Source organism: Populus nigra, chromosome 15 (assembly GCF_951802175.1).
Source record: "Populus nigra chromosome 15, ddPopNigr1.1, whole genome shotgun sequence".
Classification (NCBI taxonomy): domain Eukaryota; kingdom Viridiplantae; phylum Streptophyta; class Magnoliopsida; order Malpighiales; family Salicaceae; genus Populus; species Populus nigra.
Window position 1 is genome coordinate 11,540,622 of NC_084866.1, and position 23,243 is coordinate 11,563,864.

Here is a 23,243-nt window from a genome sequence, read left to right on the forward strand (position 1 = left end):
CCTCGCTAAATGCGCATTAACGTGGGTGTTATATTGCTGTTCACATGCAAGGTACAATATTATCATGAAATAAATTAACCATCACTCTAAAATTGAGAGAGGCTAGGTAATGGCGCACCTCTTGAGGACGCATGCATCATGTTTTTAGCACACTCACCGAAACTGAGTCCTTCCCCTCCTTGCATGTGCAAATTATAAGAGCCACTAGCATTGGACCAAATATTGGTATATAAGTGTCAGGAAGTTGGTGATGCCTGAATTCCACTTTCGATACTCAGATAATGACCGCAAAGGAAAAAAATGTCATCTGCGTTGCAGCAGCGAAACGTAGTCAACAGAAATGCTGCAGACCGCAACAGTACGTTTCCACTATATATGGTGGGTGCAGGTGAAGTGGGGCAGCAACATCGTAACACATGTCCAAGAATACAGAAATCTCCAACAGGTTAGCTTTTCTTGGCCACAAATTTCTGTCCAGCAAAACCCGAGATTAGCCAAATCATCACCTCCACTTCCAATTCAATCAAATTGTGAAAAATATTCATTTATCCGGTAGTTCACTTCTCGTTTTCTGTCACGATGTAGTACGTTCAGAATCATCAACTACAAATAGCATGGTCTCTCCATAGTCTCTCCCACGAAACAATCACTCTTCCACTCTCATATCTACTTGCAAGATTCAAGAACTATACCCCGCTCGTGTTATCTTTTAAGTGCCCTTAATTATATTGAAGCCTCCCTTGTGATATATTAACAGCCAGCCTTAACGAAAGATGGCTCCATACAGGTCTCTGGCTTTGATTGCATTGCTCGTGATCATGTCAGCTATAGAATCTGAGAGTCGGGTTGCAAGAAAAGACTTGGGTGTGGATCTTGGTGGTGTGGGAGTTGGGCTTGGAGAAGGAGTGGGCGTGGGTTTAGGAGGTAGTGGCTCGGGGTCTGGAGCTGGGTCTGGCTCGGGTTCTGGTTCAGGATCAAGTTCCGGGTCAAGTTCGTCCTCTTCATCCTCATCCAGGTCCAGTTCAAGCTCCAATGGAGGGTCTGACGCGGGCTCTGAAGCGGGTTCCTATGCTGGGTCTCGAGCAGGATCAGGATCAGGTGGTAAACAAGGTGATGGGGCAGGTTCCGGGTCCGGTTCTGGACATGGGGAGGGATACGGTGAGGGTTCTGGCAGGGGAAGTGGGTCCGGCAACGGTGAAGGCTATGGCGAGGGCCGTGGACAAGGATCGGGCTATGGCAGTGGAAGCGGTAACTAAATGAGAAAGATAATTAATACCAGTGTGGTGAAAATAAGAATAGAACAACTCACCGTTTGGTATATAAATAAATAAACAGATGGTGGAATAATAGCACTCCTTCGTCCATGGAGTCTTTAACGTAGTTGTCTACCAGTCATGTAACTCATGAGTCCTTCTTGTTCCCTAATATTATCGTTGTGTTCATGTGCATGGCTTATCAAATAATTTTCCATCCTTGTATTTCTTTTGATGTCACCTCACGGTAATGACATTGCCATGAGCTTCAAGCATTTTATTACCCTAGAGGCCAAGACTCGTTACTGACATTGCCATGAGCTTCAAGCATTTTATTTCTCTAGCTAACCTTTCATAAACTTTTTTATTATTATTAATCTGGACTAGTTTGTATTTTAACTAATTTTTTTTATATAAATTTAATTAATTGATAACTCGATTTTAACCCTTGTTTTCAATATATTTCAAAAAAAAATTAAATTTTTTTAAAAAATGCATCTTCGACTGTTTGAAAAAAATGAGTAGTATAGTTTATCAAACAAGAATCTGTTTGAAAACTTCAGAAGTGATACAAGGATTTTTTATTATTATTTTTTTCTTTTAGAGGAGAGCTAAAAGCTATACAGGAGATTATCCTATAACGGAATCGAAAGACAATTCGTTGGAGCCTTTTCTTATAAATTATTATGCTGGTTGCTAAAGTAAAAATCTAAAAGTTTAAATAGTTAGAAATTGTAAGATATAATTTATATTATTTTATAATATATTTTTTAAAATAAAATTTTTTTCAACTTAAAACTTATATAAATTTATATTATTTTGTGCTTAATTTTTATTAAATAAATAGTAAGATTTAAACTTATAACCACTCAGTTATTAATTAAGACTCTGATATTATATTAAAAAATTAATTTAACTTAAAAACTTAAACTATTAAATGAGATTTCAAGATATAATTTATATTAATTTTTTACAAGAATGAAACGCCACCTAATTTACTAATGAATTAGTTTATTTATAATTGACTAAATGGTTAGAAAATGCCTCTATTTTTTCCAATTAAACAACTTAATTTCCAATACTAGGCAACCACAATTCGGTAATACAGATACTACATCATTCATTTCCAGATTTTATTGTTGGAATTATAGAAAAAAAAAAGATACATAGTGTACTCAAATGAACTAAACATTCAAAAGTAGTTGGGAGCCTGCAATAAACATAACAAATATATTAAAAGGCAAAAGAGATTTATTGTAGCTCCTCTTACATTTTTTAATTCAATACTACAATCTAGTGATTATTTTGTTATTCTCATAAAAAAAAATGAATACCTTTGCATATGGGTTTCACATGTTCATAAATCATTAATAATTTGTTTGGTGGTTTTCTTTTTGTCCATTCAATATTTTTATAAATAGTAAAATAATCAAAATACTTCTAGGCATGTAACTTGATTACTAAAAAATATGTTAACTTAGATTAATCCGTAAAATCCATGGTCTAAGTTATGAGATCGAGATAATATAATAAAAAAAATTAAAAAAACCTATAAAACTAATTTGTTTAATAAAAAAATAAATGTCAAATGATAAAATACAAAAAATAAACAAAAAAAAACATCGACCAGCATTATTTTAAAATTCATGACCTAAGTTAATAGATTTGAAGCAACAACCATGAAAAAATTACAAAACTCAATTCATACAAATTAAATGCCAAAAAAAAATCAGAAAACAATTAATTATAAAAAAAATCTAAAATATATTTAAAATTAAAACCGAATGAGCATTGGACTTTTTTGCACCACCGAATGCAACACTGGACACTACAGTACCATTGCATCAACTCACTCCTGGTCCGGGAACAAGAGCCATCACAGCTTATCCCACAGGTGACTCAACTGGGTCACTTCCCAGCTGACCCAACACCAACGAGAACTAGAGAGGCCTTTTATGTTAATATTGAGGTTATAATTTAATTGATTAGGTTTTAAATTTTTTTTTAAAAAAAAAATTACTAGTTCGAGTTTCATAAATTTCAGATTTACTAAAAGCTTACATGATTGTTAATTTCAGGGTCCGTGAAATTAATCAAGATACACACAAAACTAATTTGAACATCCATATTAATAAAAAATTAAAAAAAAAACCCCTCCCATCCATCAACGTAAGCATAAGCACCACCGCCTTCTACCGGGGGTGGATAAGAAGCACCAGGATTCGCATAGCCAACACAATATTGGTTTGGAGCTAATACAACACAGATCACCACAAGAATTAGAGAATATGAAAGAAAATTGTGAATGATATAACCACCACATTCAGATGCAAGAAAAGGTTACCGGCACTTGAGGACCTAGCTGTTGTGGTCAACTGTATGACTTGTTCCGTCCCCGTCCCGGATTCAACCTTCTATGTGCACGTCTGTCACCCCCGCGGTGCCTAACCTGCCTCTGGGCTTGCAGGATGTCCAGTGGGCCGTGGGGAATAGTCGTGATGCGCGCAAGCTGGCCCGGACACCCCACGTGAATCAATAAAAAAAAAAAGGTTACCGCGTGCTCTGTTATCAGCATTCAAGACATCAATGTGCAACTTTTCCATCCCTGTGAGATTTTGTTCCATTGCTCTCATTTGCACCACCTTCTCTATATTTAAGCCTTTTTCATATTCAGATCTAGCTCTTTTCACCAAAACAGCAGATAAAAATATTATAGATATAAGTCAGAACTTAACAAAATGTACATTATACATCGCAGTGTAAAAAATATCAACGCAGAAAAGTTCAATCCTTGTGATATCAACGCTTGTATTATTATGATGATATTCAGCACCATTTCATCAGTGTACACTGCAAAACCAGCATGCTCACAAATAAGACAAAAATTGATGGTTGATCAACTTTTGTATCATCTATTACATACAAGACGAATACAAGCTTGCTGCAGTTAACCTTTTTCACCCCTCCCCTCTTGTATCTGGTTTCCTCACAAATTGTCCCTCCATGCAGCATAGCAAGCTACATCACAGCAATCAAGGTGTTGCTTCAATAAAATTACAGTAGCGTATGGCAAGAGAATTTGTACATACCAATGCATTTAGCATATGGGTGTTGCGGATCCACGTTTTAGGCCCAGGCAAACATGGAGCGTCGACGTGCGATGACAAAAAGCTTTAAGCTTGACACCCGCGAAAGATGTGTGCTAGACCCACCCAGTTGACTTAGGATAGCACCAGGCCAAGTCGTTGGGCCTAGCAACACCTATCAGAACCAAATTTTGGGTACGGTAGGCACAAACCCAGTAACTCCTGAGTTTGGAACTGATGCATGCCAACCCAAACAAGAGTTCGTCACATTTATTCCCGAATGTTTTCATCAATACTTTACTTTTGGAAAATTATTCAAAAATTTGCTGATAAAATATTGATTCATCATACAAATGTTACTCCACTATGGTTAGTGGAAATCAAATGGGTCGGCACCTTGGCCAAGGGTCGAAAACCAACAATATCTCCGAGAACAACCACAAAGTTTTGTCTATCAATACTAGTTGGAAATTATGCAAAATCAACTTTTCCACTGCCCTACATCCTTCAGTTTTTGGCCACATATACGTGCTTGACCTTTTCTGTTCCAATCTTAAGTATCATGATCAAATTAAGTATATAAATTAAGGTTCTCCTTCATCTAGCAAATTATCAATTAATCCAATAAGGTCAAGAATTGCATTTTCTTTCCTGCTACAGAAGTCATTTACTTGCTAAAAGTTATATTCTTGTTGTGCCCTCGCAACAATGGCTGCATTTAAGTCTTTAGTTGCTGTTGCTTTGCTTCTTGTTATGTCAAGCATGACGTAATTTTAAATACATTACAATTACAGATTACAATATAATATTATGAAATAAATTAAGCATCACTCTAAAATTGAGAGAGGCTAGCTAATGTCGCACCTCTTGAGCACGCATGCATCATCTTTTTCGCACACTCACCGAAACTGAGTCGTCCTTCCCCTCCTTGCATGTGCAAATTATAAGAGCCACTGGCATTGGACCAAATATTGGTATATAAGTGTCAGGAAGTTAGTGATGCCTGAATTCCACTTTCGATACTCAGATAATGACCGCAAAGGAAAAAAATGTCAACTGCGTAGCAGCAGTGAAACGTAGTCAACAGAAATGCTGCAGACCGCAACAGTACGTTTCCACTATATATGGTGGGTGCAGGTGAAGTGGGGCGGCAACATCGTAACACATGTCCAAGAATACAGAAATCTCCAACAGGTTAGCTTTTCTTGGCCACAAATTTCTGTCCAGCAAAACCCGAGATTAGCCAAATCATCACCTCCACTTCCAATTCAATCAAATTGTGAAAAATATTCAATTATCCGGTAGTTCACTACTCGTTTTCTGTAACGATGTAGTACGTTCAGAATCATCAACTATAAATAGCACGGTCTCTCCATAGTCTCTCCCACGAAACAATCACTCTTCCACTCTCAAAACTACTTGCAAGATTCAAGAACTATACCCCGCTCGTGTTCTTTTAAGTGCCCTTAATTATATTGAAGGATATATTAACAGCCAGCCTTAACGAAAGATGGCTCCATACAGGTCTCTGGCTTTGATTGCATTGCTCGTGATCATGTCAGCTATAGAATCTGAGAGTCGGGTTGCAAGAAAAGACTTGGGTGTGGATCTTGGTGGTGTGGGAGTTGGGCTTGGAGCAGGAGTGGGCGTGGGTTTAGGAGGTAGTGGCTCGGGGTCTGGAGCTGGGTCTGGCTCGGGTTCTGGTTCAGGATCAAGTTCCGGGTCAAGTTCGTCCTCTTCATCCTCATCCAGGTCCAGTTCAGGCTCTAATGGCGGGTCTGACGCGGGCTCTGACGCGGGCTCTGAAGCGGGTTCCTATGCTGGGTCTCGAGCAGGATCAGGATCAGGTGGTAAACAAGGTGGTGGAGCAGCTTCCGGGTCCGGTTCTGGACATGGGGAGGGATACGGTGAGGGTTCTGGCAGGGGAAGTGGGTCCGGCAACGGTGAAGGCTATGGCGAGGGCCATGGACAAGGATCGGGCTATGGCAGTGGAAGCGGTAACTAAATGAGAAAGATAATTAATACCAGTGTGGTGAAAATAAGAATAGAACAACTCACTGTTTGGTATATAAAAAAATAAACAGGTGGTGGAATAAGAGCACTCCTTCGTCCATGGAGTCTTTAACCTAGTTGTCTACCAGTCATGTAACTCATGAGTCCTTCTTGTTGCCTAATATTATCGTTGTGTTCATGTGCATGGCTTATCAAATAATTTTCCATCCTTGGATTTCTTTGATGTCACCTTACGGTAATGACATTATTGCCATGAGCTTCAAGGATTTTATTACCCAAGAGGCCAAGACACGTTATTGACATTGCCATGCATGAGCTCGAGGTTCAAGCGTTTTAATTTAATTTCTTTGGCTAATCACTTCACAAACTTGATTCACCAACATCCGATACAAAAATTTTAAATATTTTTTTAAAAAATGCATCTTCGACTGTTATAGTTTATCAAACAAGAATCTGTTTGAAAACTTAAGAAGTGGTATAATATTTTATTCTTTTCTTTTCTTTTTCATAGGAGAGCTAAAAGCTATACAGGAGATTATCACATCCTTGACAATAACCCCACAGATATCCTCTAACAAAATCTAAAGACAATTCGTTGGAGCCTTTTCTTATAAATTATTATGCCGGTTGCTAAAGTAACAAGTGTGAAAAAATTTAAGTTGTTAACTCATCTTTGAAAATAAGATTTATATTATTATTTAAATTATTTTTTAAAATAAAAGTTTTTTGGGCTTAAAATTTATATAGATTCACATTATTTTATACTTAATTTTTATTAAATAAATGATGAGATTTGAATTCGTAACCCTTTAGTTATTAAGATTTTGATATCATATTAAAAAACTAATTCAATATAAAAATTTAAATTATTAGATGAGATTCCAAAATATTATTTATATTACTTTTTAATAAGAATGAGACACCACCTAGTTTACTGTTCAATTAGTTTATTTATAGATGATTAAATGGTTGGATGTCTCTTTTTTTTCCAAATAAACAAGTTAATTTCCAACACTAGATAACCAGTAATACAGATACTAGATCATTCATTTCCAGATTTTATGGTTGGAATTATAGGAAAAGGGAAAAAAGATACATGGTGTACTCCAATGAACTAAACATTCAAAAGTAGCGGTGAGCCTCCAATAAACATAACAAATATATTAAAAGGCAAGGGAGATTTGTTGTACCTCCTCTCACATTTTTTTAATTCAATATTGCAATGTAGTGATTATTTTGTTATTCTCATAAAAAAAAAAATACCTTTGAATAGGGTTTCACAAGTTTCATAAATCATTAATAATTTGTTTGGTTTTTTTTTTATTTTTTCATTCAATATTTTCATAAACACTAAGATCACTACTAAAAACAGGGGGCATTTGCATCTGAATTTAGCAACGGAATTATCCGTTGCTAAATTCAGTAACGGATTTGCAACGGATTACACATATATTATTTTTTTAATATTAGCAACGGACTTTAGCAACGGATAATCCGTTGCAAAATTTACGTTGAATTTAGCAACGGATTTTCCGTTGCTAATTGAAAAAAAATAAATTAAAATGTTAAAATTATGTAGACCGTTGATTGCATAAAATCTGAACCGTTTATTTTCACTCTCTCCCCCCACACCGAAATACAGATCCAACAACCATTTACGCTGAAAATTAATTTACTTCCACTCTTCCAGTATCCTTCTTCGTCCCTAATAACATCGATTCCTAACTGTTCAAAAATCACCCTCTCTTCATCGATTTCATCTTCCTTTACCCGAAACTGTTCATCATCTTCGCACTCGTCTTCGGCAACCCTATTTTTTTTCTTCATCTTCTTCTCCTTCATCTTAACAGTTTCAATATTTCTCTGCAAACCAACAAAAACAGAGACCCATGGCAACATCGCACCAGATCCATCGATTTCACCATCGAACATCCTGTTTTACCCCTTCTCTGTAAACGGGTTAGGTTTTGCACTGTTTTCTTCGATAGCTCAGGTAATTAATTTATGGTTTTTGTTTTCTTTGTTTCAATTTAAGTTACACTAAACAGTTCTAACCTAGCTTTCCCAATCTCAGGTGTTATTCTGTCGTGTTGATCCATCTCCCTCACCTGTAACTGAAGAACACAGGTAAGAATTTTTTTTCCCGATACTGTGAATAATGGTTTTAGGCTATTAATTTGAAAATATAAGGTTTATGAAATGTTTTTACCATGATTTATATCCTAATTATGCACGTTTAAGTGAAAATTTATGAAAACCCCCAAATTAATTTTTAGGGTTACGGTTCATAAATTGAATGCTGGCAATTCTTGTGTCTGGAAGAGAGTGATTGATGGAAATTATGCATGTTTAATTGAAAATTTATCAAAACCCCCAATTTAATTTTTATGTATGAATTATTGATGCTGGGTGATCTTTGATGTCTGCAAGTCTTTTTGTCCTCCTGTGTGCAGACACCTAGGTGTTTTGAATGTATTCATATGCTTATATATATATAAGGAAACTTGCTTGTTGATGTTGTGTTTTGTTAATAAGATTGCTGTTTTATTTTTGTTTCTTCATTCATTATTTTTTTTTCTTGCTGTTTTACTTGTTATATATATAAGTAGCAGAATTGTGTAGTGAAAGAGGTTGCAATTCATGGTTGCCTCCTCCTTGCATAGTGATCAGTTAATTTTCCACATTAGCTATATATGTTGTCTGTTTTCATTTGATTGTCCTGTCTTGAGGTCAGCATGCATGATTTGGAAACGTTATTGATCACCAAATGGTTTAGGTGGCAGGCTTTTAATATGATAGTCACATTGAGAATTTAAAAAAGTTAGAGAAACAATGTAAGAAATGGGACATGATTTTTTAGTACATGAAATATAGTAATTTCACTATTTAATTTCTTTTATTTTTTTTTAATATTCTTTCTCTGTTTTTAAAAATTTCCTTAATTTAACAATTTTCTTATTTTATTTTTTTCAACTCAAAGGCATTCTAGATATAATAGGGAGTTTGGAACTGGCTATATGAATCATCTATATGTATGCTTCAGCTATTGAATTTTGGATAAAAATCTGTAATATTTACTCATTTTGTTACAGTTGCTTTGTTATTTGGCTTTTTTTTTTTTTTAATTTCTGGGTCCTGACATGACTTTGTTCAATATGATGGCTTAGGTTTTTAAGCGTGGCATCAAGTTATCTTCCTCAATAATTAATCAGCCTTTGGGTTCTTCTTGGCACGAAAGTGGTGTGTTGCGTTCTTACTATTATTTAATATGGTCTCCTTAATGCTTTGTCCTTTTGAGGTCTTGTGCTCTTATACTACATGTCATTTACATGGAATATCATTTAATGCATCCAGCTTCCTTTGTTCATGCAATTTTTCTACATGTCATTTACTGTTTTTATACAAACTGTTACCATTTTCTGCATCTGCTACCATTGTTAATTAGAGTTAATTAATTTAGTCTATGCATTTTTTGTGATTTTATAAGTTAGTCATTATGTTTTTGAAAACCATAAGTTAGTTCCTTGTTATAAATTAAATGCTAGTTATTTTAAAATTTCAAAATGAATCATGTTTAAGATTGAAATTTTTCAGGTTAGATCTTAGAAGAAAAAAATTGTGATTAGAAGACAAGTGCCAAAAAAATATTAAAAATTAATAGTTTAACTTGGATATCCTTTCTGTTTTTCATAGTTTAACTTGGATTTGTTTTAAAAGACTAGCAAGTGTTATAACTGGATGGGTTTAAGATGTTATGCACAATTCCTTTACCTAAGATGTACACTAGTAGATTTATCAATGAATATCTACTGGAATTTTGTTTGTTGAAGCTTATTTTAGAGTTAATTGTTATGACGTTCCATTTCTGCAACTGACCTCATGTGTCAGTTATTAACTAAGAGGTGGAATTGTGTATTGTATCTTCTTGGCAGGAGCAGTGGATTTCAAGTAGCATCCAATCATCGGCCATGTACAAAAGGAACTGCCACATTAGAGAACTGACCTTGATGGAACTCAGTACAATCTCTTACTGTTAGACAGTGAAGGAATAGATGCCTATGATCAAACAGTAAGTGCATTTACCTTATCAAGATGAACTGATGATTGTTGTGCTGCTTTTATGTTTTAACAGTTCAAGAATTGATGAAATGGCTAGTAAATTATTCACACTTTCAGTTATTTCCTTTCCACATTCCATGTTTTAGATGACTCTGATTGTTGCATGAACTAAGTAGCAAATTGTTTGGAGCCAACTTGTGTAATTGCAGAAACAATCGCATGTTTTTTAGCAGGTTTGTCTGTAATGATACATGTAAAATGCACCAGCATTGTGCAATGGTTCATTTTTTAGTCAGTTAGCTGAGTTTCTCTGTGTGAATGATGCAAACTGATGGTGAAAATCTTTGCTTGCTTAGCCGTTATCAGTGGATATAGGATCAGTTAACAAACTACAAGCAATCGCATGGGCTTGTTAGAATTATTTGTGGAAAAGGCTAGGGTCAAGTGCTGTGAGGTCACTGGACTTGACCATTTAAATTGTGAAATTGGAAATATTAGACACTCTTTTGTTGTTTTCGGTTCTCAAGGTCATGATCTTGTTTGGAATGAATATAAAAGATGGGATCTTGATGTTTACACTGTGAAGTCAGTTCTAGCAAAGCACTAATTAGTATAGATCCATTTCCAATCACACAAAGGATAAAGGATTAGAGAGGAAAACACTAATTTGTTTTAAAGACTAGCAATTGTTATAACTACATGTGTGTAACATACTGTTCATGTTTTTTATTTTTCCAGCAATATGAATGGCTTATTGGATCACAATATGCTACATCTGATTGGGTTGCAATAAGAAAACCTCCACCTTGTGCCATTGATTCTTGGGGCTTAGGTAAGTCTATTTTGCTCCATTTTTACATGGTTGCTTAATTATATCGTGCGTAATTTTTATGTTGGGCATGCTTATTGTAATCTTTTCAAGTAGTTGGAACTTTGCCTTTCATTGGGACAATATTGACAGTTTGTATAAGAAAACTAATGGAATGATTTTCTTTCATTACATCCTATATTGAGTACAATCAAACTCTCAGAAACATGATTACACATTTAGGTGTGTGGTAAATAACAATACTTACATTACAATGATGGAAAAGTTGATTCCTTTTACTATATGCACAACATAATTGATAAAATATGAATTCTGTTGAAACAGCTTGAAATATGTTGAATTTGATATTGAATTTTGTTGATAGGATTTTGAGGGAGAGATGGGAGAAATGGGTGAGAGATATTGATGTTTGAAGGAAATGTTTAAATTGTTATTCAACACTTTGAAAAATGCAAAACCACTTTTAGGAGTTTTACGAAAAAGTAAGTATTCTTTAAATTCGGTGATTGCAATTATAATTACGCGTGGAAAACATGTATACCCACGCAAATTAAATAATGTCGTGTGATTTTTAATTGAAATTATATTAAAATAAATTTTTATAATTTGTTTAACATTGTTATATTAAAATTATTTAAAAATATAAGAATATTAATTTGATATTTTTTTTTTTAAATGTCATAATACAAAAACAAATCCTCATCCAAGAGAGTAATAGTATTCTTTAAATTCGGTGATTGCAATTATAATTACGTGTGGAAAACATGTATACCCACGCAAATTAAATAATTTCGTGTGATTTTTAATTGAAATTATATTAAATTAAATTTTTTTAATTTGTTTAACATTGTTATATTAAAATTATTTTAAAATATAAGAATATTAATTTGATATTCTTTTTTTAAAAATGTCATAATACAAAAACAAATCCTTATCCAAGAGACTAATAGTATTCTTTAAATTCGGTGATTGCCTTAACCATAAATATTAACAATATTTATTGCTCGTCCGTGTAGAACTTGCAATCAACTAAATTGGATTGTGCCTAAAAAATTTATAAAACAAATGTATTTATATTTTCATCCACTAGTATTATAATTATGATTTAATTATTATTTCACTACGACATAAAAGATAGATACAATGTATATGATAAGAGACAGATACAAATGTGAGTAACTATTGTAACACATAATAAATTATGTTTTTTTTTATATTGCATTTTTTTCTTTTTTAAAAAATGAAAAAAATTCTTTAATCTTGTATTACCTCGCATGTTTCTGATTTTATTTACCATTTATTAGTTGAGCAAAAAATATCCGAATAAAAATAAAAAGTTTGATGGATCCAATAAAAATAAAATGATCCAAATAAAAAAAAAAACTACTTGAGGTGGTAACAAAAGTTAGAAGGACCAATAAAAAAAATGAACTCCAAAACTATTATAAAGATAAATTTATTTAATATTTGTTCAACTAAATATTTTTTTTTTCATCACCCATTTGTGCTGTATAAAATACTAACTGAACATAATCTAAAAGTCTACTTCTGTCACTAGTTAGAAAATATAAATGAAAATATAAAATACTAACCGAACATATTTTATTTTAAAAGATTGTTTAAGTACTAGTAGTTAAAGAAGTATGCTTATTTCAAAAAATGCTTATTGGTGTTGTCATGTTAATTAGATTAACATGGATGATCGATCGTGGATGTATCGTCGTCTTATGGATGGTCGCCTTCGTCCTGAATACATTACCGGTGTCAGAAGATTTATCAATTTTGCATTTTCAATTGATAAAAATATATCTGGGGGAAAAATTAGATGTCCTTGTGTGAGGTGCAAAAATCAAAAGTTTTTAAAGGAAGATGATGTTTGTAAACATCTATTGACAAAAGGTTTTTTACCTTGTTATGAAAATTGGACTGTACATGGGGAGCCTTATGTTGCAGAACCAATATTGGCTGGACCTTCATCGATTGGAATGAGTCATGTTGTTAATGATGTTTGTCTAGAGAATCCATATAGGAATATGGTTATGGATGCAGGAATATAATCGAAATAATTTGCAAACTTGAAAGGATTTTTCCTCCATCCTTCTTTGACTCCATGGAACACTTGACGATACATCTACCTTATGAGGCAAAAGTTGGTGGACCAGTTCAATATCGATGGATGTATCCATTTGAACGGTATGTTTTCATACTATGTTAATTTTATTCACTTTTTATTTTTTAAAAATAAACTAATTGACAGAAATGGTATAGGTATATGTTTTATTTGAAGAAGAAAGTGACCAATAAAGCTAAAGTTGAGGGTTCCATATGTGAAGCATACTTGATTGATGAAATTACCAATTTTGCATCTCATTATTTTGGTGATGACGTGCAAACAATTTGGAATCGAGTTCCACGGAATGATGATGGTGGCCTTAGAAGTGTAGATGGATGTCTCTCTATTTTTTCCTATCCAGGGAAAAAATTATCCAAAAGATTTTATAAAAGGCAGTTGTCACATGCTGAAATGCAAATTGCGCATAACTATGTGATATTCAATTGTCAAGAATTGAAGCCTTATTTAGAGTAAGTATGAAATATGAATTTGTACTAAATTTATAATAATTTATTATTAACTTTAACATTTTAAAATTTTAGGCAATGTCGACAAGAGCTAAAGTCACAACAACCACATGCGAGTGATGGTGAAATTGAAAAATTATGCGAAGTGATCTTTCCAAATTGGTTAAAAAATAATGTAAGTATTTTAGTAAAATTAATTTATATTTTATGTCAATTAGCTACTTTAAAAATATTATTAATCTCTTTTGAATCATTATTTCTTATGGAGTTAACTATTATGCTAGGTGGAATACCAATCTAATGGAATTGAAAATCAGCTCTTTGGACTTGCTATGGGCCCTTCAACTTCAGTGAAATGTTATAATGGCTATTATGTGAATGGTTTTAAATTTCATACTCAACGTTATGGTCGTTTTAAAAAGACAATGAATAGTGGAGTTTGTGTGAAAGGAAGTTGCTATGATGATAATGAACGTGATTATTATGGAATGCTTAAAGAAGTTGTTCAGCTAAAATACTTGGGGAGTAAGTGCAAGTTATTTATGTTTAAATGTAATTGGTATGATACAAAACGAGGGATTAGAGTGCATCCTTCGAATGGTTTGGTTGAAATCAAGCATACATCTCGACTACACGGAAATGATGATTTTGTGTTAGCACAACAATGTCAACAAGTCTACTATACATATCCACCTGGTAATAAATCATCTGAATGGTGGACGGTTATTAAGACAACTGCTAGAAGTCGTTATAATGTTGACATGGGTGAATTTATTGAAGATGCCAACAATGTGAGATCATTTGATGTTGATCAATCAGATGAGATTTCTAAATCATGTCGTGTCTTTCCTACTCAAACACTTGATGATCCAAATATACTTGTTGAACCATCTTATTATGAAGAAATCGGGCAACATGAATTGATTCAACTTGACATGAATTGGGGAAACAAAGATGATGAAGATGAAGATGAAGATGAAGAAGAAGAAGATGATGGTGATGGTGATGGTGATGAAGAAGAAGAAGATGATGATGATGAGGATGATTGTTATGGTGGTGATGGTTAGGAATGATGATAATAATGAGTAGCACAAGTTAATTATATTTTGTAGTATATGTAATGAATTATCTTTATTATATGTATGAATGATTTCATATTATTTGACAATATTTAGGCTGTCAATGTTTTTTTTTTTTATATTCAAGTGTGGGTTATGCATCACATTACATAAATCATTTTCATTCACCTTTGAAACCATTTATAACCTTTCAAGTATCAATCTTTAAATTGTGATTCTGATGTTATATTTTATTTTGTGATTCGTTTTCTTGCTTACAGATGCTGAAGCGTGAAAGAAAGGGTTCTTCCTACTCAATGTTTTGATTTATAGGACCAAACATCAAGGTAAGCATACTCATAAATTTTGATTTTTGCTTAATTAATTATTTAGATTATTATTTTTATTATTGTTTGTGGTAATTGGCTTTTGACAATTTAAACTTCATGGCTGAGTTTTGTCAATGAGATGTAACAGTTTGTTTTCATTCTAGTTATGGCAATCTTGGGAAAATATCTGTGAATTTTTTGTTCCTGATAGTTTAACTATGAACTAATTTATTGTTATGTTGTATAAATTGCCATATTCTAAATGTTAGTTATTTTTTCTGGTTTTTAGCATGCCTCGACGAGGATCCATATTAGATTCTAGGAGTGACAGGTCCACTTCTAGGAGTGACAGGTCCACTTCATCCAAGTCATTTCAAACTACATCAAGGCATAATAACAAAGGATCCACATTTCATCAACCTGTGTATCAGAACGCAAATGAGTATTATATACCTACTTTGGGGAGTACACATCCTCCTCAACATGATTATGGGAGGGTTGATTCATATCAATATTGTGAGGGCTTTCGTTTTCAAGATTTGCTTCAAACTCAAGGAGGTTTCTCTCGAGATAATCAACTTGTTTATGGAGGACATAATTTATATGGGAGTTATGGGAGAGTTGAAGGTAATGATGATGATGTGAACATTAGAAATGAAGATGAGGGAGACGGTAGTAATGAGAGAGGTGTATGTGATGAGGATCACGATGGTGTTCCATCATATCACGGTTCAACATCTTCTCCATACAATTATGATCAAAGTGTTAAAAGGAAGGATTTTGACACGTCAATAGATCCAATAACAAGAAAAAAGGAGCTTTGTTTGTATGGAACAACCGAGTAAGTTCAAACTTTCAATAACTAACTTATTAAGGTTATATTTTCAGGTATGAAAAAAATTACTTATTATTGTGTAATTATTTGTTTAATATAAGTTTGTTATTATATATTTTCAGGTTCAATAATGCATCGTGTGGTCGTGCAATCGGAGATATTTTGAGGTCCAATTTTAAGGGAGCATGGCACTCTTGGGAAAAAGTAGATTCAATGTGCAGGGATGAACTCTTTAAAGAGTTTAAGGTAAGAACCAACACTAATTGTCATAATATTCTTTTTAATTTTGATAACTTTAATGTAGAATTATAAAAATTATCAACTAAATAGCTATGATTGATTTGTGTTATAATTTGTTCTTATTTCTTGTTTACTCTTTAATATCATTTAATTTCTTTAGTTATTATATCATCTTGCAAATTCTGAACAAGATAACACAATATGATTAATTATTTATATAATTTGAAATTTTGTGCACTCTTTTTACTTGGTATATATATTATTTGGTAGAAAAAATATTCCTTTCCTGAGGAAGATGAGTCGATTGTTCGTAATATTTGGGAAGATAAGGCTAGGATAGCTTTGAATCAACAATTGACCCGAGCTCGCAAGAAAGCCATGTCAAAAGAAAACACTACAAATATTATAGATTGTCTTGATAAAGGTCCTGCCTGGATAAACAATGATGACTGGAATCAAATGATCAAAGATGTTTGGTCCACCCCTGAATTTCAAAGGAGATCTGAATCTGCTAGGAGGAATCGATTAACCAAAACAGATGGCAAAATAAGCACTCATTCTGGAGGAACAGTGTCATTTGCATCATATCGAGCTAACATGGTAAGGATTTTTTTTTAATGCTTAAGATAATAAATTAAAATTTGTATATTTATCTTTTATAATATTTATTAATCTTGAAAGCAAGAGGAAGCTGGTGGAAAAGAACCTCCATGGGATGATGTCTTTACAGCTTTGCATCAAAGTACTAAGCAATCTGGTAGCTTTATCGACAACAAGTCTAAAAAAGTGGTTGTATGTATTTTTATTTGATTATTTCTTAATATAACTTAAGTATTATTCAACATTCAAATTAATTTATTGTTGCATGTATTTTATTTGTAGGAAAATTATAAAATGGAGATGATTTCAAAGTATGGAACTGATCGGGAAAATCATCCTTCATTTGATGGAGCAGCTTGGTGTGTGGCTTCAGGAGGAGTTACAAAGGGTAGGGTATATGGTGCACCTCGTATGCCAAAATCAAAAGTTAGTACAAGCTCTTCATCACATTCCTACTCGGTGGAGTCATCATATCCCAGTTCATCGTATCGAGCATTGCAAAAGGAGATAAAAGATAAAGAAGAGGAGATAAAGAAAAAAGATGATTTTATTCTTGAAATGAAACGGCAGATGGATTCCATGAAAGAATATCTTGTGAACAATCTTGGATACCATGGTGGGACATCAAATATTGATCAAGGTATGCCACCACCTTTGACTCCATCAATACCGCCACCTATGGCTCCTCAGATAATGACACCTATGGGTCCTGCATTTCAACCAATTTTTAGACCTACACCTCGACCTTTATATCCTGCTCAATCTTCTGTTGATCCACAATATCATGGTTCGTCTTCGCAACCAGCACCATGATTGTATTTTTTGTTGTTTTTTTTTATTGTATTTGAACTTAATTGTATTAATGCAAGTTTAACTAAATTTTTATAATATGAATATTATTTTTATTTTGTTTTTTATTAATGATATAATTAGTTTTAATATTAATTAATTTATGTTGGTTATATATATTCTACAATTTTTAAATTATTGATAAATAATTAAATAAATAAATTAAAAGTGATTTTAATAAATAAATAAAAATTAATTTAATAAAAAAACAAAATGCATGAATCAGCAACGGAGAATCCGTTGCTGATTCACAAAATGAGCAACGGATTTGTCCGTTGCTGATTTGGCAGCAACGGATAATCCGTTGCTAGTTTTGCAACGGATTATCCGTTGCTAAATGTCAGCAACGGATTTTCCGTTGCTGCCAAATCAGCAACGGACAAATCCGTTGCAAAAAAATCAGCAACGACAAATCTGCATCCGATTTGTGCCGTTGCTGATTCCGTTGCTAAATTGTTTTAGCAACGGATGTTAGTTTTATTTGCAACGGAATCGTCCGTTGCTAATTACTCCATTTTTTAGTAGTGGATGATCAAAATACTCATGGAAGCAAAAAAAAAAAATGTTGCCATTCAATGTTTTCAAAATTTTAGTTTGATTTTTTAATTATATTTGATTAACTCTTAAAATCATCTTGGTTATTACAATAATGTGTACAAATGTTTTTTTAAAAAGAAAATAGCTAGATAATATCTCCTATGCACCCCTGCCTACATGTCTCCCGTATAATCAAGTATAATTGGTTAAGTTTTGGATTTGTTACTCAATGATCACGAGTTTTGGTCCTCTCAGTACCACTAAAGATTTATATAATGGTTAACTTAAGGGCTTATGAAATTAGTTGAGGTATAAAATCATAAAAATAAAAGATAAAACATATATAATTGTGTGAATATTGTATGTCAAATTTCTTGAGATGAATTAGCTTTTTTTCTGTGGGATGTAATTGATCTTTCATCTATCCATATCTTATAATTAATCAATTTAATTAGCCAGGTAGCATGTTGAACATGTCTGAGCATTTTTCTATTCCCTAATTCATTGCTGCAACATTACAGTGCAACCCAATCAAACTCCACAATGTATGTATCTGTAGTGGGTTTGGGATTCATGGGACGGCACTACCATCTTGTCCAAACGTACGTAGATCTCAAAACCATCATGCACACTTGGCAATGCAATTCTCAGCTTTTTTCAGCCACAAACTTTGGACAAATACTAATTTAAAAACGTGTTCACATGATCATGCACACTTGGCAATGCACGATAATTCATAAAGCAAATTAATTAGAAACAATAGTGCAGGTTATGTCTCCAGGCTCCCCTTCTGCGCTCCTACAGTCTACAATCGTACCATCTCTAATTTTATATACTAGAAACATGCCCGTTGGTTTGCATTCTTTAAAAATAATGTCTAGGTCAAGAAAACGTGTTTCAAAAAAATAAAAATAAAAAACAAACTATCTAACCTAGTTTAAAAATTTTTATTTTGTTTTAATTAAAAAATTAGTAACAATAGTAAATCGACAGTTTTTTTTAAAAAAAAAAATAATTACAATAACTTTATAATAAACCTCATGAAGCATGTAACTGCATAAAAAAGAGAAAAATAAAGAGCTCGAGTCAATTCAAGATAGCATGATTGGCATATAACTTGATTACTAAGAGGCGAGTCAACTCGGATTAACCCATAAAATTCATTATCTAGTTTATAAGATTAAGATAACCTGACAGAAAAGAAATTGAGAAAAACAACAAAGCCAGTTTTTTTAATAAAATAAGACTAATATCAAACAATGAAATCATAAAAGAAAATAAACAAAAAAAGAATACATCAATCAACATTACTTTTCAAACTCATCACTTGAGTCAATAAACCCAAAGCACTGTATATGGAAAAAATGCAAAACTCAATCCATAGCAAATTGAATGCAAAGGAATAAAATTGAAAAAAATTTAATTAAAAAAAAAGATCTAAAATAAATTTAAAAAATAGTAATAAAAAGAATGAAGGTGGAAATCAAATAAAAATTAAATTAGAGGGAAAGAAAAAAAATCAAAAGAATAAAAACAAAATACATCATAAACTTAGATTGAAGAGTAAAATTTAAAACATCAAAACTTTTACAAAAGTGCAAAGAAAAAAATTAAAAATCAAAAGAAAAATGACCAAATTGAAAAAACTTAAACATGACAAATTAGAATTTAAGCATTAAATTGGAACCAAATAAAACTTTAACAAAACAACCAAGGATAAAAATTAAAAATCAAACGAATAAGGAATGAAGTTGAAATATCAACAACAAAGAGGACCAACCTATGTTTTTTGGGGGAAAGAGAGAGAGAACAAGAAAAAAAAAGCCAACCGATGATAAACTAGCTCGTTGCCACCGACATGCATCATATTAGAAGGAATAAGACACAACAGTGCATCCAACGACATGGTAGAACAATATTTTATGCAACTAGAAGTCGTCACACATCTCTAAAAAAAAGTTAGTGATTTTTTGGAAAAGGCAAAACCATTATTTTACTATTGTAATCAATAGTAAACTAAGTCTTTGCATAAAATGTTTTTGTCTTCCCCTTTAGTTTTCTTTTTTATTTTTCCATTATAATCATAAAAAACAAGAACTAATTCCCATTGAAGATTCATCTACACCTTTTTATATATTATTGCGTTGCCTGTAAATCAAGAGAGAGAGAGAAAAAATCAAAGTCTTGTCGTGAACTCGCAAATGACATGTGTTGCCTTGAGAAAGAGGACTAGCGATGATAATTCTAATGCCACCCATAAAGGTCATGAATAAATTCAGGATGAGGTCCAAGACATTGCTTGAATGTATTATCCCTAAACAATCAAATATTTTTATTTGGTTCCAAGTTTTCTGATAAATTTTCAGTCTGCTTTAGCCACTAATTCTTAGATGGCTCTTCAAATAAGTCTTAAATTTCATCTCACACGAAGAAAAGAAAGTGAGGTAAATGAATGGGATGGATTGTCAGACCGAGTTAGCTTATTTTGATCGTGTTATAACCTGGATTGTGAATTTAATAGATTAACCCAAATTGATTAAGATCGATCTAATATAAGATCATATTTTCATTTCACTTCCTAATTTTTTTTTAATTTTATTATTTAGTGTTTCATTATTTCACAATTGATTCTGTTAGATTAGGCAAGGGTTCAAATAATAGCACACTTAATTTTTTTTCATCGCCAACAATAAAAATTTAACAGCTCCTAAATTTTATTTTTTTTAAGTTGACTCTAGCACGAGTACCATAACTATTATACACTGAAAACTAAATACATACTAAGTATAGATATCGCTCTAGCTTTCCATTTCCCTCTCACAAAAACTTTCCAAGTATATCTTAGCTAAAACAATAAATACATAGTATTTGATATTTTTCGACCATTGTTTGCCAGGATTAAAAAATGGCCAAGTTGAAGTGTCTAGCAATTCTTGTTCTCCTTGTCGCAACTTTCGCTGTCAGTGAAAGCCGGGTTGCAAGAAAAGGCTTGGGCTTGGACCTTGGTCTCCAAGTCGAAATGTTTAAAAATGGCCTCAACCCTGAATATATATTGTAATTCTCAAAACTATAAAAATAAGGTATAATCGCAAATAAATTATAGAAAAGTAAGGGTCATTTTTTTATATTTTCAATTGCTTAATTTACTTTAAAGCAAATCAATAAATTCATGAAAAAACAGGAGTCAAACAAAACTTTCACCAGCCTTGCCAGATTTTCCTTTGTATTTGGTTCTTGATTCCAACCTGCGAGGTGGGATTCCGAAGGTTGTTGTAGTTTCTTTCTTCTTGACCTGGGCGATGCCTTCTCGGTAATGATACTCCAGACATCATCTTCCCGGGCATGTGTTGAAGCGGTAACTTTCCTTAAATTCATCCTTAACAGCATCCTACAGCACAGGCCAGTCAGAGTCCACTATCTATAATGGGACGGCATGATCTTCCTAATGCTGTGTCCAACGTATCAGACACCAAAATCCTGTCCCAATGCTCAGCTTTTTTGCCACCAAATTCTTGTAAACAGCCGATTTAGAAAACGAACCTTCACACTACACTTGGCGTCCACAAAATTCATCAGGCAACTTAGCATTCGATGTCCCTCCACCACTTTCTGATACAGTCTTCACGCCTACAACTTTTTAATTGCGTTCACTGCCACATACCAAACCTCACTATCTACTAGTATAAATGCAGCTCTATCTTTCCATTCCCCTCTCACAAAAGCTCGTGATCTCTTAATAGCTGAGAAAATACTCTTATAGTAGTATATACATACATAGTATCTGGTATTCTCGGACCTTCGGTTCCTAGGCTTAACAAATGGCCAATTTGAAGTGCTTAGCAGTTCTTGGTCTCCTCGTTGCATCTTTTGCTGTGAGTGAAAGCCGGGTCGCTAGACAAGACTTGGGCTTGGACCTTGGAGGCTTAGGGATTGGTTTGGGTGTTGGAGTGGGTATTGGGCTGGGAGGTGGTGGATCAGGTTCTGGTTCTGGTGCTGGAGCAGGTTCGGGTTCGGGTTCGGGTTCGAGACCTGGGTCTAGCTCAAGTTCCAGTTCATCCTCTTCTTCGTCAAGCTCTAGTTCTGGGTCCGGAGGCGGTTCTGGTGCCGGGTCAGAAGCTGGTTCGTCTGCTGGTTCTAGGGCCGGGTCAGAAGCCGGTTCGTCTGCTGGTTCTGGTGCTGGGTCAGGAGCCGGTTCATCTGCTGGTTCTAGGGCCGGGTCCAAGTCAGGAAACGGGAATGGTAAATAAGTGAAAAGGACCTCTTTTTTCGTTGAAAGAAAAAATCAGTACTATGACTACCAATAAGCATTCACCACAAGGTTGTGAACGTTTGTGTCTTGCTCCTGTGTTATAAGTGCGCACTGTAATATTGTAATTTGTACCTTATTTACCTTCTATGCGTCCATTGAAGAAGGCTTAGAACCTTCCTAGTGTTTATGCTCTTTTGTCTTTTATTTTAGCAATTTTTTTAAAATTTTAATTACCATATTTCTCAATTCCTTCACGATCGACACTAGACACTAAGGATTTATCTTCTTCTTTTTTAATCGACGCAAAGGGTGTTCAGTACCTCATATTAAAGCTAAAAATCGTATCCATTGATGAATTAGAGCACTTTAAAATCCATAATTTATTATTGGTTTTTAAATGATTTAATATTTTTTTTATTAACGTGAGTATCTGTGTCAGCTTGCGTATATCTCGATTAATTTTACGAGCCCTGAGATTAATGATCATCTAAATCTTTAATTATTATCTAAATAATCCAATATTTGATCTTATATTTCTTGGTTATTGAAAGTATTCAAAATTAACAAATAATTAAATATGATTTCGAATTCTTTAAGGCTATTTTGAAAATGGTTTTACAATCAAACATTGGATATCTCATGATACTCATCACTAATATAATTTCAATTATTCACGCTGTTGAAAAGATTTAACATTTTAGAAGTATATCATATTTTAATTCTGTA

The 23,243-nt window shown here is 33.2% G+C and overlaps 4 protein-coding genes and 2 long non-coding RNA genes across 6 annotated transcripts; all 6 read left to right on the top strand.

The window, feature by feature from the left end:
• Positions 1-272: 272 nt before the first annotated feature.
• Positions 273-1,448, top strand: LOC133674855 (glycine-rich cell wall structural protein 2-like). The gene has a single exon (XM_062096132.1). It carries the CDS (start codon positions 774-776, stop codon positions 1,254-1,256), a length of 483 nt encoding a protein of 160 aa, XP_061952116.1. The 5' UTR covers positions 273-773; the 3' UTR covers positions 1,257-1,448.
• A 3,903-nt stretch (positions 1,449-5,351) lies between these two features.
• Positions 5,352-6,536, top strand: LOC133674938 (glycine-rich cell wall structural protein 2-like). Its single transcript, XM_062096237.1, has one exon. It carries the CDS (start codon positions 5,850-5,852, stop codon positions 6,342-6,344), a length of 495 nt encoding a protein of 164 aa, XP_061952221.1. The 5' UTR covers positions 5,352-5,849; the 3' UTR covers positions 6,345-6,536.
• Positions 6,537-7,724: 1,188 nt separating this feature from the next.
• On the top strand, positions 7,725-9,610 carry LOC133673771 (uncharacterized). Its single transcript, XR_009835059.1, has 3 exons — positions 7,725-8,345; positions 8,427-8,479; positions 9,520-9,610. It is a non-coding gene; the product is annotated as an uncharacterized LOC133673771 (long non-coding RNA).
• A 589-nt stretch (positions 9,611-10,199) lies between these two features.
• LOC133673830 (uncharacterized) lies at positions 10,200-15,909 on the top strand. Its single transcript, XR_009835069.1, has 4 exons — positions 10,200-10,421; positions 11,150-11,243; positions 15,160-15,225; positions 15,497-15,909. It is a non-coding gene; the product is annotated as an uncharacterized LOC133673830 (long non-coding RNA).
• Positions 15,910-16,027: 118 nt separating this feature from the next.
• LOC133673729 (uncharacterized) lies at positions 16,028-17,785 on the top strand. Its single transcript, XM_062094603.1, has 4 exons — positions 16,028-16,288; positions 16,553-16,882; positions 16,964-17,074; positions 17,165-17,785. The coding sequence occupies exons 1-4, from the start codon at positions 16,256-16,258 to the stop codon at positions 17,693-17,695; spliced, it is 1,005 nt and encodes a 334-aa protein (XP_061950587.1). The 5' UTR covers positions 16,028-16,255; the 3' UTR covers positions 17,696-17,785.
• Positions 17,786-21,899: 4,114 nt separating this feature from the next.
• On the top strand, positions 21,900-22,704 carry LOC133674882 (glycine-rich protein 5-like). The gene has a single exon (XM_062096177.1). The coding sequence runs from the start codon at positions 22,087-22,089 to the stop codon at positions 22,513-22,515; it is 429 nt and encodes a 142-aa protein (XP_061952161.1). The 5' UTR covers positions 21,900-22,086; the 3' UTR covers positions 22,516-22,704.
• Positions 22,705-23,243: the final 539 nt, after the last annotated feature.